General features: G+C 36.1%; 1 protein-coding gene across 2 annotated transcripts in view; it reads right to left on the bottom strand.

The window, feature by feature from the left end:
* LOC106874001 (2-oxoadipate dehydrogenase complex component E1) overlaps positions 1-15,602 on the bottom strand; it is a 52,264-nt gene that overhangs the window by 23,239 nt on the left and 13,423 nt on the right. For both annotated transcript variants that reach the window (XR_016241473.1, XM_014921555.3), the window contains exons 4-13: positions 13,835-13,942; positions 12,173-12,284; positions 11,468-11,565; positions 10,326-10,389; positions 8,493-8,566; positions 6,992-7,132; positions 5,907-6,022; positions 4,669-4,744; positions 1,933-2,124; positions 329-430 (exon numbers count right to left, since the gene is read on the bottom strand). Coding sequence is in view for 1 of the 2 variants with exons in the window: in XM_014921555.3 (XP_014777041.1) it covers positions 329-430; positions 1,933-2,124; positions 4,669-4,744; positions 5,907-6,022; positions 6,992-7,132; positions 8,493-8,566; positions 10,326-10,389; positions 11,468-11,565; positions 12,173-12,284; positions 13,835-13,942 (1,083 nt within the window). In the remaining variant the exon portion in view is untranslated. The remainder of the gene's footprint in view (positions 1-328; positions 431-1,932; positions 2,125-4,668; positions 4,745-5,906; positions 6,023-6,991; positions 7,133-8,492; positions 8,567-10,325; positions 10,390-11,467; positions 11,566-12,172; positions 12,285-13,834; positions 13,943-15,602) is intronic.

The raw sequence follows: 15,602 nt of genomic DNA, 5'->3' as shown, positions 1-15,602 counted from the left end.
TGCAGGGCCACGTAAATTTTCTGAAGAAAACTGGCAATTGCCCATGCAAACAACATTTTAATCAATATACAGGGTGTCCACAAAGTCTGGGTACATGGGAATTGACACATACTTTAAGAAATTATTTCTTATATTTAATTGTTTATGTTATGATTTTATTTACTCCATGTACCCACATGGAGATTAACACATACTTTAAGAAGTTATTATTTCTTATATTTAATTCTTTATGTCATGATTTTATTTACTCAACGTACCCAGACTTTGTGGACACCCTGTATAATGCAACAACTTTTACTCAGTTTATAACCAAGAAGCCTATGTTTACCTCAGGTATGTAGCTATCTGTTTTATTGAAGTTTTCAACCAGGACATTATTCCATTCTTGAACAAAGGATTTCAGTTCAGACTCAGTGCACAGATCTTGTTGCTGATTAAATAAAAATATACATAATAGTTATAATATGACATTTTTAGAAAATAGCAATGAAACCTCATTGTATTTACTCTACTAAATGTTGTTCTATTATTGCCATTAAATTTTCCCATCATGTAACTTTTCATTATTTCAGATATAGTATTTTTTCACATAAGCACAAGGCCTTGACTCTGTTGGGTGGATATAGCTGATTATATCGGCCTTGATACTTTATTTTACTGATGCATACCCATCAGAAGAATAATGAAGTTGATCTCTGAAAGATTTGAACTTAAAATATAAAAGGATGTAAATAAATACCACTAGGTATTTTGCCTGATGCTCAAATGCTTTTGCCAATCCAGTATAAGATTAGGATAGAACATCTAGATATAGAGGTTAGCAGTGAGTATGAAAATAAGGGGTCCTTGACCAAATGCTGACTGCCCTGGTGAAGATCTCTGTAGATGTTCCGACCCCTTTCACAGCAACACCAGAGTTACCAAAGGCCAAGTGACAAAACTCCTGCAGAGTAGCACAAAATTGGTTAAGTCAAATGTTGTGACTCAGCTAGACATTTGTGTCAGCCTCAACATTTGATCTTTTTAAGTAGAAGTAACTAACTGTACCAAAAAACATCACTCATCTTTTCTTGAGCCAGATGTCTTAAGTTGCTTTCTCTGCAGCTTCTGGCAATTTCTTTGAAAAGTATTTTATTTCTTTTTCATCTAGCTTAAACTCCTAAGCAACAAGTAAACCCTGGATCAAATAAATCCTTTAACAACTTCTCTACAAGAAGGCATGTTGCCTCCTATCCAGTATATAAGACTATCTTGCATATACAGTATGTTGTATATTTAATTTTTGTTCAATGATTTTATCTTTTATAGAATTTATTTAAAGTACCATATTTCCATGTTAGCTTTCTAAAAATATATATTACAAGAAAGATTATATATTTGTAACAGACCAGTGAACTAAATACTTTATAATATGTAATTTTATCTTTGTTCATTCTGAGTTTAAATCCCACTAAAGTTAATAGCAAAAATAACAGCAATATATCAGATTTAATTCAGTTGCTTACACTCTGCCTCCTCTGTAAAAATGAATCTTTCACAAGTTACAAAGAATAAATATTTAGCAAGGTGAGACACACATAAGAAAGAAGGAAACAAAGGACCACTGATGAGGTCACAGAAGTGTGACGAAAGAACTCTGGCCGAAATAAGATTAAGATTAAGATTAATGTAATATAAAGCTGAAAAAAAAAAAATTAACACCAAATATACAGTGCGTGTGTTTTTATTGGCTAAACTGGCAATATGACCATCCCCAAGTACAACAACAATAAATATTTATTTAAACTAGAAATATGAATCTTTCAGTGACAAAAAAAAAAAAAATCATATAAAATAACTTTAAGAAGCTGTAATAATTACTTTGGAGTAAATAACATTTACACATGATTCAGAACAAAATAAACATGCAAAGGAAGAGTTAATGTATTTTACCGTAAGTTGCTGAGCATACATATCAGGTATACTCATACGACTTTCTACTGCTTTATACATGATAGGCTGAGTAAACATTGGGTCATCAAGTTCATTGTGGCCCCATCGACGGAAACACACTAAATCAATAATTATGTCCCTGTGGAACTGCTGCCTGTAGTCCACTGCTATAGCTGCTGCTTGGATTATAGCCTGGCAGAGAAGAGAAACAAATAACAAAAGTGTAGAGAAATAATGAATTATCTATCAGGTGTTTTATGACATGTACAGATTTTTTTTAATAAATTTTTTTTCTATTGTTATCTATTATGAGTTAACAATGGGGCATCTATGTGGATGTCTGTCATTCTAGAAATAGCAGTCTTCATCTCTAATGTAATTTCGTTAAGATAATTACTTGCCTCTTGGCTTGTTTAATTTCTTGTTTCTTTGGTTTAATTTCTCATCCGCCATGAACACTCTGAATATAAATTATTATTACTGCTACTACTACTTTCGTTCCTCATGCCATCTTCTCAAATTAAACTTGCTTCTGCTTGCAGTTTCTATCTAAAAATAAAAATCCTTATCCCATGAGCTCTCTTCCATTCCAATCTGTTCAGCTCTGTTCCACACATCTCCTTCTACATATTCTTGCCCAGTCGCCAAGTGTTGATGACGTATTGCTAAGTTAAGATTCTCTCGTTTTTTGCAATCTTTCATACATTCATTCCTCATTAATACTTTAAATGTATTGTTTACTAACAGCTAGTTTTCAGAAGCTAACCATTTAAACTGATCCCCTCAATATATAACCTCTTCATCTCTTATGTAATTTCGTTACAATAATTACTCGTTTCTTTGGTTTAATTTCTCATCTGCCATGAACAATCTGAATGTATATTATTATTATTACTACTACTACTACTTTCGTTCCTCGTACCATCTGCCAAAATTAAACTTTGTCCGCGGTGTGCCCACCTCTCCCGCCCCAACAACCCATACCGGATATCTCTATCTTCCCACCATCTACGCCAGATATCTCTCTCTCCTCTCACCACCATTACCTGATGACTCTTCTCTCAACCTCTCCTCCTCACTGGGCTGTTCTCTATATATTACCTGCACTCTCTCTCTCTCCTGGGACAAATGCAACTAGCTCAGCTGCCCATCTACTTAACCAGCTATCTTTCATTTCATTCTGTCTAGAAATTTGTCACGTCCATTACCAGATGACTCTTGTCTCAATCCCCCTTCCTCACTGGTGCTGTTCTCTGTATTACCAGCATGCTCTCTCTCTCCTGGGACAAATGCAACTAGGTTAACTGCCCACCTACTTAACCGACTATCTTTCGTTTCGTTTAGAAATATGCCAACAACTACTCAGTAATTTTCCATGCACATATCAATTGAAGGAGAAAATTAATGGGCTGTACGTGTGCGCTTGTTCTTCTGTGTGTGAGTCCTCTCTTTCTCTGTCTGAAACACCTTCTCCTTGCTGGTGGTACCCTCCATCATACCTTCAATCCCCCCCTCTCTGGACAAATGCAACTTAATCTAACTTAATCTAACATTGAAATATCCATATTTGCAACACCTCTTAAATTTATATTATTATTATTTTTTTTTTTACCATAATGCTTATACTTACAACACTGCTAACACCTATTCCTACCTCCAGTAAGGACAATAATCTTAACATGCTTGAATATTTGAATGATGTCAGGTCAGAAGTGAGAATGGGTGAAGCATGCCCAAAAAACAAACACAACAACCTTCCTCTCTTTTTCAAGCGCTGAATAACATCTCTCCTCCCCAAGCCTCACCCCACATTCCTTTCCCAGTTTTCAGAGTTGGCACTGTCAATGTAGGCACACTGAAGGGTAGGTCAAGTGAGATTGTAGAGATGCTTGAAAGGAGACGTGTCGATGTATGCTGCATACAAGAGGTAAGATGGAGAGGAGCTTCAGCTAGGGTCCTCACAGGCAATGTAACATGGATGGAATAGGGGGTGTAGGCATACTCTTTGCGGAGAAATGGGTAAGGTCATAGAGATTGTCAGGGTATACGATAGAGTGCTTAAGCTCAGGCTAGTCCTGCAGAACAGCACAGCTACAATTATCACTAAAAGCTAAAGAAACAATCATCTTCATGCCTTAGCCTACATGAGAGACCTAACATCCACAGTATAACCCCAACAGGGTATAAATCAATGGTGTTTAAACTACCAGGCTGATTTCATAATAATCTGGCTGGTATATCAGATATCTCTACTTTCAAACTGGTTCACTTATACAATTGCTAATCTACTACAAATATTAGCTCAAAGATGCATGTTTTCTCATCTCTATTCCTGATGCCACTAAAATATTCCCTATTCCTGAATATCTCCACAAACCTAGCTCATCCAATGCAGCAACTGTTTGCCATCCTTGCTGTATCTCTCATCCAAAACCCTGCACTTAACTCATTAGCCAATGTTTAGTCCTCTTATTTGTTTTCCAACTGACATTAAACTACAGAAGTTCAAACTACACATTCACTGCAGTACCTCACAAAACTGGATACTTTGCAAAGATTAGGGTGCCATTGCACTGCCCCTCTTCCTTCATGTAATTAACGAAAATAAAAAGAAACTTTATTTGAAAATCAATTTGAAAAGAATAACTGATAAACAAGTACAAGTGATTTGTCTATATATGGATAAGGGCTTTGAGTACATGATAACAAAATATGATCAGACATTGCAGAACATACTTTTGGGTCATCAGCATTCACATGAAGAACAGGGTAACCATTTATCTTTGCCTGGTCTGAGCAATACATGGAAGACCTGGAAGAATAAGAATACAGAGAAGACACATTTTAAATACATTCCTGAGTCTTAATATACAATTAGAATGGAAAATAAATAAATAAAATTATTTCTTTTCAGAAAGTATGAAGTTAACTTCATCAGGTTAGTGAATACAGTCAACTAAATTGAACAACCACCAAGCCATAATATATTGTTGTAGCTAATTTTACTGATTCCTATACACAGAAAAGTGAGGTACCAAACAAGAAACCACATTCAATCAAGTTGGCTTATTTTCATCACAATTGACAAAAGAATAGATGAGTAGATACTTAGTAAAACACTCGAAAGAAATTTATTATTATTAGAAAGTATTACATGTTACTTTAGTTAGAAAGGATGTTATCTTGAGGTTAAGTGACAAGTCTCAAGACTCAAGCATCTTCCTTAGGGTCCTTATAAAATACAGGACAGCACTTTTCTGCAGGTCTCAATTCCAGTAACCTTCAATCTCTTAGGTAGTTGTTTGGATTTTGTGCCAAGTGCACCACTAATAACAAGAACACAATCTCTTAATCTCTATGGCTAGATCCTGATATTTTTCAATTTCTTTGGTAACACTCTATTATTATATAGTAAAGCCTATGATCTTACACTATTTTTTTATGTCCTCTACAATCATATCTAGTCATCTGGTATCAACAGTATGGTCAGTCTTTATGGAAAATCCCATAAAATTCTGTAATTATTATTCACCATCACAACCTCTGGCTGGTAGGTTAGAGTAACATGAACTGAAATGCTTTGCTAAGAGACACACCATGCCACCTAATCTGGGAATTTGTACCCATGACCTTGTGATCATGAGTTCAACACCTTTACCACTAGGCCATAGACCTTCACCTACTGTACTGCATCTGAAAAGTATATAATCTACTGTATTAAGTATTTTTACAAATAGATGTCTTTCTTAATAATAACCACTTAATAATAAAGAATAGAATCCATTTTGTCAGTCACAAAAGTTCAACTATACTGATAAATATCTGCCTTACAGAATCATAGTCATTTAGAACCTTGTGTGAAGTAAAGGTTTGATTCAAACTCAAGCCATGGGCAAGATTTCAACACTTGAAACTTTTTTTTAGCAATTATAGCATATACTAATTAAGGTCATTGAAAATTTACATGGACTCACCTTCCTCTTTCAGCTTCAGTTGTGAAACCAATTTGGTTGTTAACTATCAGATGTATGCTGCCACCAACAGAAAAATGAGCACACTCAGCAAAACTAAAGGTTTCACTGATAATACCCTGAAAGTGTAATGTAAGCACAAAATAATAATAATCTTGATAACAATGAAGAGGATATTGGAGATGGTGATGATGATGATGCCAATATTGATGATGGTAGCCTTCTTTTTTCATATAAACATAGCTAATTATTCAAATCCCCATTGAAAAGCGGCTGTTTTTGGTTAAAGACTCTATTGGGGATAGAAAAGTGAAAAGCTCCAATTTGAGAAGACTGGTGTTGGTCTATCTCAGCAAATAGCATTTCAACAACAGTGAATTTCATCTCTGATGAGGTTCCTTGCTCCAAATATATTACAATTCTTTTCATATCAAGGCACACAAACTATTTGGTGAATTCCAGTGACGAGACGTTGCTCAATATGCGACAATAAGATATGGGCAAGTTAAACGGAGCACAGTAAATGGATATTAGAAGTTTCTAAAATAACATAGAAAGCATATTCTATGAAGAGTTGGTTAAGTTCTCAGTAAACCAAGTAACTGCCCTAGTTTCAACGTCAAATTTTAAGTCTCATTCCTATCACACAGCTAATATAATACCCTGGAGAAAAGGTACGTGTGTGTGTGTGTGTGTATATACTCTTTACTCCTTTTATTCTTTTACTTGTTTCAGTCATTTGACTGCGGCCATGCTGGAGCGCCGCCTTTTAGTCAAGCAAATCAAACCCAGGACTTATTCTATCGGTCTCTTTTGCCGAACCGCTAAGTTACAGGGACGTAAACACACCAGCATCGGTTGTCAAGCGATGTTGGGGGGAAAACACAGACACACAACCACACATATATGTATATACATATACATATGTACGACGGCCTTCTTTCAGTTTCCGTCTACCAAATCCACTCACAAGGCTTTGGTCGGCCTCAAGCTATAGTAGAAGACACTTGCCCAAAGTGCCACGCAGTGGGACTGAACCCGGAACCATGTGGTTGGTAAGCACAGATTAAAAATAAAACTATAAGTACCTGAGCTGAGAAGGAAGCATCACCATGTACTTGGAAACAAAGTACATCTTTATTTTGAGTTACACCGTCATGACCATAGTCTCCGATCTTCAGAGATTGTATCTTTGCACGTGCCTTACCCACAGCCACAGGATTATTAGCCTGTTAAATGGAACAAAAATTATTCTTTTGACAAAAGAAAATAATAATATTAATAGTAATTTCTAACATAGGTACAAAAACAAAAAGCTAAACAGATGGAATTAGTCAATTAAATCAACACTAGAACTTGACAGGACTTCATTTCATCTCTAACTAAATATTGTAAAGAATTTTGCCCTAAAAGAAATTATGATTTCAATATTGGAACAAGATCACACATTTGGTAGAGTGCTTCAATGGAAGAGGTTATGCTGGCCTCTATGGTATCTGAGTTCAAAACATTGAGATACAAATAAATTTCACATATTTTTATCTGATGCTCAATGAATTTACCCCTCCATCATTTACCTGATAATAATTTTTAACAAAGGTATAAAGGTACCAATTTTAGGGTACCATTTATTTGACTAGAATTTATTTATAAAATTACCAGCTGATCAAAAGGCAAATTTGATTCTAGTGAAGTTAGAACTAGAAGATATAACCAAATATTGCATTCCATCTGTTAGCCTGATGATTCCATCAATCACTGTGTTTTCTAATAATGATAATTTTCAGGCACAAACCCACACATTTTTAGAGAAAGACACAATCAATAAATATGATACAAGTATATTAACAGTATTCATTTAAGTGACGATGTTCATCAAGTTATAAATCATCATCATTATTATTATTGGAAATCCATCCATACAATGTGCATGCATCAGGCTATAAAGAAAATGGCATTTGAATAGAAGGAATAGCATAGGTGCAGGCATGGTTATGTGGATAGGGATTTTATTTATTAGCATAAAGTCTGGAGTTTTATTTCACTGTATGGCACTTTAGGTAGAGTAATGCTTTGTGAGTGAAAGTGACAGATAAAAACTATACAGAAGTCCATTGTATGTGTATAGGCATAGCATAGGTGCAGGCATGGCCATGTGGATAGGGACTTTATTTGTTAGCATATAGTCTTGAGTTCTATTTCACTGTGTCAACCAGAATATCTGTTCTTATATACCATTTGTCACAATGTGCTTCCTTGCATTGTTGTAGCTTTTGAATGAATGCCACCCTGATGGCTAGGTGGACAGGGCTCAGTCTGTGTGCCTGTGTGCTTACATTCTGCAACTTACCATAGAGAGTAAAGAGCAAAAGGTGGTGACATTAGTTGACAAACCTTGCTTATGAATCAACCCAGACGACTAGTATAAATATGTTCCTCACTTGAAAAACAGATGAGGTTAAGCAACAGGAAGAGCATCTGGTTCTAAAGACAATGTTTCAATATGTATTTGTTCACTCTAAACTAGCATGGAAAAAATGGACATAAAATGAATGAACAAACCTGTGCCATATGATATTTTAAACTTACCTCTAAATGAGATGGATTAGGAATCAAAGACACATGAACACTATTATCACCATATTTCAGATCTTGTGATGTGTCTGAAAACAGAGAAATCAGTCAGCGTAACTGCAGTTACTAACTATCAATTCTTTTGGTTCAAATATAAAACAATCCTATTATTCTAGGCAGACAAGCTTGAACAGATACGCATCCAAGTGTTAGTCTAATAGTTTGTAGTTTTAAGATTTCCATTCTTTTACTTTTAGATTCAACCACTTCAGTCACTGAAGTGTTATACGCACTGAACTCTAATCTTTTGTGTTTCAGCTACTCTATTTTTTTAAGTTTCACTCTTTTCTGTGTTATTCTCAGTGTACTCCTCAAAAGTTATACAGGCCGAAAATGTTGTTTAGCTCCAGGTCAGCCGTAATTAGGCAAATTTATAGTTAAAAGCACTCTATCCATGATCATCCTGTTTTGTAAGAATCTATAAGATTACATCATATAAAGCATCTTTCTCCTTTCTCTTAAGGCAGTAGAGTATGATTTGAGAGATTTGGCTGTTGTATCTAACTGGTTGTATCTACATGCTATTAATATTCTTTTCTTCTTAATATTTCATGTTACAAGGTTAGTGTAATGTATAGCATTGGATGAAATGCTTTACAGTATTCAGTTACAGACTACTGGGTTTGGTGTTCAAATACTGCTGAAGTAAACTTAGCCTTTTATCTTTCCAAGGTCAACAAAATAAAACCATTTAAGTACTGGGATCAACAAAACCAACTATATCCCTCCACCAAATTTGAGGTCTTGTGCTTATGTAAGGAATCAATATTACTTCTTGTTACATATCTATAAAATACATAGATTGTGCTTTTAAATAAGCTTTCTCAAGATCTCTTATCAAACAGTTGCCTCCACATAAACACATATATACATTCAAAGTTGAGGCTTCACAGTCTCTATTCCAAGTTTCCTGTTTCTTTTATGTTCTTCAAAGCTTCCCTACATAACTATATTTCTTCAAGGCTTTGAAGAAGCAAGCAAAAAATTAGAATCAGATACTTAAAGTAGTGACAGAGTATAGTTTCAATATTAAATTTCTGAATTGTATGAGGTACTCATTTCTCTCAATAATTAGTGAACATTTCGAGTTATTCTACCTGTTGATTACAACAGCTCAGGAGAAGGCATGTGGCTTACAGGTTAGGGTGTTCAGCTTATGATTGTAAGGTCATGAGTTTGATTGTCGATGGGGTGCTGTATCCTTGAGCAAGATACTTTATTTCATGTTGTACCAATTCACTCAGCTGGCAATTATGAGTAGTACTTTTGTTTCAAAAGGCTAGCTTTGTCACATTCTGTGTCACACTGAATCTCCCTGAGAACTACATTAAGGGTACACATGTCTGCGGAGTGCTCATCCACTTGCATGTTAATTTCATAAGCAGGCTGTTCGGTTGATTGAATCAACGGGAACCCTCATCATCATATCTAACATATAGCTTGGGGAACCAGAGATGTATAACAATGCATGTCTCAAAAGGTAATTTGTCTTCTCCTGGACACATTCTTCCATCCTTTGTTAGCTTTTATTGTTAATCCTCCTCAGTTCTCCATACACTCTCTTCCTCCACTTAACTGGAGGAAAGAGGGCTGATTTAGTCATCCAAGCCACTTGACAGATTCCCAGGGTTACTAGGAACCAGTAGCAGCTAAAAGAGACATAACGTTTATATTGGGTATAGATAAAAACAACATTTACATAGACATATAAATTAAAAAGTCTTATTTATGTATGTCTACATATAAAAGGAAAAAAACCCCCAGATAATTAAGAAATTTAAAACTTACATAAATGTGATAAAACATCACCACTTCCCTTGGCCATAGGAGGTAACTCTGTCAGACCTTTCATCTATAAGAGAATAATTTATGAATGTCAAGTATATTAAAATATTAAAAAAAAGAAAAATTTGGTTTATATATGACTTAACACAGAGAATTACTACTTCAGCCAACTTTTTTTACTAGACACTGACTTTAGGAAGAGCATATGCCAGTAAAGACCATGTCAAAAATTGAAACATATGAGCAAGACATGGTCCCTTGATTCAGACCATGACAACAACCTGTACAATCCATGCCAGCATGGAAAGCATATAATAATGATGATAATAATCATATCTCAAACAGCACTGTACCAATGTTAACAATCCATAGTGGTTATAGTATTACAAATGTACAGGCACACAGCATGTAAACTTTGAAGCATGTAAAGAATATAGCTATTTGAAAACACAAATACGCAGCAAGAAAACACAGCAAGAAAACACAAATACGCAGCAAGATACAAGAAGCTGATGTCACTCCAGACAATGCCAAACAATCTCATTTTTTGTTCTTCTTCAAATATTTCAAGACTAGTCTAGGAAGGCTCAGCAATGTTATTTTACAAGTGTATCACGTAAAATACACCATTTTGAGCGTGGTTGTTGCCAGTACCGCCTGACTGGCCTTCGTGCTGGTGGCACGTAAAAGCACCCACTACACTTAGGAAGGGCATCCAGCTGTAGAAACTCTGCCAAATCAGATTGAAGCCTGGTGTAGCCACCTGGTCCACCGGTCCTCAGTCAAATCGTCCAACCCATGCTAGCATGAAAAACGGACATTAAACTACGATGATGATGATAAGTATCATGGATAAGTGAAAATTTTTCAATGTAAGGGATTTATATAACCAACACACATTTTATTATTTTGTTGTACTAAGTTCAACTTCTGTTAAGACTAAAGCTTAAAATGAGATGTTTAACAAACCCTGCCAAGATGGTGTTCCCTATGTATACTTTATAAAAGAAAATAGGGTTCCTCTAACCAAATTGCTTAATAGGACCACCAGTTTTATTTAAAAAGAAATAGACAAATTTCTCTACCTAAAGGCACTTTAGGTAGAAGTAAAAGAAGTAATCTGTGGCAAAGAAATAAAAACATACCTTTCGGAACATGCGAACAGGAGGGAAATCCAGCATTGTAGTCAGAAAGTTAAGCCGACCACGATGGGGCATACACATGACTATGTCTGTGACACCATCTGAAAGAAAGGCATTGCAATTTAAAATTTACCGTAATTTATCTTTTATCATTTACTTGTTTCCATCATTGAACTGTGGCTATGCTACCACAGTACTTATTTTTTTCAAGTTTAGTATCTATTCTTTTGGCCTCTTTTGCCAAATCAGTATGTTTCAGAGATGTAAACAAACTACTCTCAGTTGGAAAATGCTGGCAGAGGAGACAAAGACAATGACACACACATACACATACACACACATATACAGATATGCAAAAGGCTTCCACACAGCTTCCATCTCCAAAATTCACTTACAAAGCATTGGTTGGCCTTCGACTATAGTAGAACTTCCTTGCCTAAGATGCTGTGCAGTGGCACATTATGTGTTTGCAAAGCAAGTTTCTTGATCAGCATAGACATGCCTATTAAGCTTTGATTTATCACTTCATTTAAATTCACAAAATGGCCAGAAGTATAGAGGTATGTTATTAGTGAACTAAATTAATAGCAACTTTGGATGTTTTTCATTTGAAAAAACAAATTCTCAGAGCAGTAATGTCAGGACCAAAAGAAAAATTATTGCTTTTGAACAGTCAAAAAATTGAAAGAAAGAAAGAGTCAAACTTACATTGGGATGACCTAGAAAAGATTTCATCAAAAGCTGCCATCATACTTTCACAACCTTCTCCTCCATATCTTTTGACAGTGGTAAACTTGGAAGCAAGGAATTGGTCAAATGCCTGATAATAGTAATAATTTACAATTGAAGTCAGAAGTATGGTTATCCAACAACTTAGTATGTTGACAGGATGATGATGATGATGATTCAAACAATGTTATTGACATAATAAATGTATGAGCAGTATCTTTTATCAGATATGGAGCTAAAATTGTAGATTGGACAAAAAGTGACATACAGAAACTTGACAGAAAAACTGGGAAGCTGTTGACTATGTATGGAGCCCACCATCTGAAAGCTAATACTAACTGGCTATACTTGAAGAGAGACCAGGGTGGAAGAGAGTATGGACAGAAGAAAAAAAAAGCCAACTAGAATATTTACACACCAGCATAGAGAAATTACTAAAGGTAATGAATAAAAAACAGGTGATCAAGTGGGAAATTGACCCAAAAGGATGAAAAGTTAAGTCAACCTTGGTGGGACTTGAACTCTGAAAGTAGAGCTGAGAGAAATGTTGCTGAGCATTTTGTCTGATGTGCTAAATATTCTGCCAGCTGGCTGCCTTAATGATATTTATAATAATAAAGGCCTCTGCCAGGGGTGTAGCCAGCCCACTTATGCGTACCTTCCTTTATTGGACACTAGACTCTGCTTGCGAAGACCCGTTGAGGCAAGTGAAATCGAAATCGAACTAAATTCGTCGACTGGCACCCATGCCAACGTCGTCTCCTTCATTGGACACTAAACTCGGCTTGCGAAGACCTGTTGGGGCAAGCGAAAGCGAAATCGTGATGGCACCTGTGCCCAGCGTTGCCTTCCTGGCACGTGAAAAGACATTCAAGCGAGATCATTGCCAGTGCCGCTGGACTGGCTCCTGTGCAGGTGGCACACAAAATATACCATTTTGAGCGTGGCCATTGCCAGTACCACCTAACTGGCCTTCGTGTTGGTGGCACGTAAAAGCACCCACTACACTCTCGGAGTGGTTGGCGTTAGGAAGGGCATCCAGCTGTGGAAACTCTGCCAAATCAGATTGGAGCCTGGTGTAGCCATCTGGTTCACCAGTCCTCAGTCAAATCGTCCAACCCATGCTAGCATGGAAAGCGGACGTTAAACGATGATGATGATGATGATGATGATAGGCAGAAGACCTGAAATTTGGGGAAGAGGCTAGCAAATTATATTAACTCCAGTACCCAACTATTACTTATTTCATTGACTCTGAAAGGTAAAGTCATCCTTGGAAGAATTTTAACTCAGAATGTTAAGATTCACAAAATGCTGTGAAGTATTTTGGCCATGGTGCTAACAATTCTGCTGTGTATGTCTTTAATGATCCAAGTCAAAAACTAAAATTGCAGTAACACTCCCACCCAATACTACAGTTGAACTGCTGGCCTTATGAAGAACAAAATGTCTGCTATATTTGCAAAAAAAAAAAGAAAAAAATAGAAAAAATACATCTGAGTATAAGAGTTATTTATCAAAGATAATCGAATCAGTGTTAAAAGAAACATATCTAAAAAAAACAAAAAAAGCAGATTTAAAATGTTCACAACATCAAACCAATAAGTCATTCAAAGACATACAAAATTTTGAATACAATACCTGGCAACGAAGCATCAACTTGGCCAGAGATATCTGACGTTCAGCAGACACTTCAATGGAATCTTTTGTCTCAAAAGCATGAGCAAACCATTCTCGTTCCACTTCATTCTATGAAAGAAAATAGTAACAACATTTTGATTTTTGTTAAGTAGAGTGGCTTTCACTTATTTGTTTGTTTGTTGCTATTTACTCCCAAACTGATTGCTCTGATTGAGACAGTCTAGCCAAGACAATCCAATCTCTTTATCAGTCACAGCGTACCCTAGACTACATTTTCCAATGTGTTTTTATAGATAGTACGGTGTGGTTTGAAGATGATTTGGCTGCTATTTCTCATAGGTCAAGAAACACATAGTACTCCTTTACTGGTTTGTGTGTGTCCAACACATGCCAGCAAGGAGCAGACATTAAATCATGATGATGATGATGATATGCATTTGTAATTTATACTTGTAAAACTAGACATGCATAATTTATGATGCAAAAATTACATAATCTATGCAAAGATTACATAATTTATGCTAAGATAAGTATGTAGTAACGCCGTGCGCATGCGTAGTCTCACGCATGCATGGAATTAAACAAGCAAGCTTTCCCGCTTAATTCTATCTCTTTCTTGCTGGCCAGCAATAGAGCATGGACGTGTCAAGCAGTGTCTCTGACATTCCAGCCTGGAGACAGTCTCTTTACGTGTATAGCTGTCACTCTCCATCTTTCGGACTTTTGTTTCTGTGTCTTTGTATGCATATTGCTTGTGTAGTGGTGATGATGTTCATATCTCATATAAACAAAAAGTCTGGTAGCTTAGTAGTTGGAATTATAATAATGAAAGACATGGAATTATAATAATGAAAGTACATTATTTGTAAACAAGTAAAGGCTGGTATTAAGAAGGTAAACTCAGCCATAGAATACTGCTTCAAGAAGTCTTGTCCAGCCTATGCAAGCATTGAAAAAGAAGACATAAAATCATTGATGATGATGATGATGACAACAATGATGACTTAGCTACTTCATAGCAATCATAACGAAATAGAATTCATTGCTTTGAAGTATGAGGTGGTATCAAAAAGTTCCATGACTAGTTATGGTTAATAAAAAATAACTTATTTACCCAAGTTTTAAAATCATCTCCTTCGAAATAGTGACTTTGCGCAGCAACACACTGGTCCGAGCCAGCGTTCCTGCCACTTTTGGAATCCAGCCTGAAAGTTGTTTCCTGTAAGTGAGTTGAGGACCTTTTGCAATTCACTCCGAATCTTGACAGCGGTATTAAAATGGTGACCTTTGAGCTGCATTCTCGTCTTGGAGAAGAGACAGAAGTTTGCAGGTGTTAAATCTGGCAAACATGGAAGGTGTGGAAACGATATCATGTTGTTTTTGGCAAGAAACTCACAAGTGAGGAGAGCTCAGTGACAGGGTGCACTGTCATTGTGAATCTTTGCGCTCTACAGATCCAATTGTTTTTGCCAAATGTCCTTTAGATGCTTCAAAACATTGCAGTAGAACTCTCAATTGACAATCTGGCCCTTGGGGATGAATTCTTGATGCACAATTCCACTTTTCCAGGGGTGATGCTTGTGGCAGGTCTTCCAGATCATTCATCATTTCCCAGAGATGTTCTTCCACTTCTTAAGTGTCTGTGCCGCTCAAAACACTGTGTACAATCCATTGCAGGGTTATTTCATCTCTACTGAGCTGTCACTAGTACTCATTTTCAGCTAAATGGACTGTAACAATGGGAAATGAAGTGCCCTGTTCATGGATA

Source organism: Octopus bimaculoides, chromosome 4 (genome assembly GCF_046866305.1).
Source record: "Octopus bimaculoides isolate indiv1 chromosome 4, ASM4686630v1, whole genome shotgun sequence".
Classification (NCBI taxonomy): Eukaryota; Metazoa; Mollusca; class Cephalopoda; order Octopoda; family Octopodidae; genus Octopus; species Octopus bimaculoides.
Note: the sequence above shows the minus strand (reverse complement) of the source record. Positions and strands in the feature narration are given on the sequence as shown.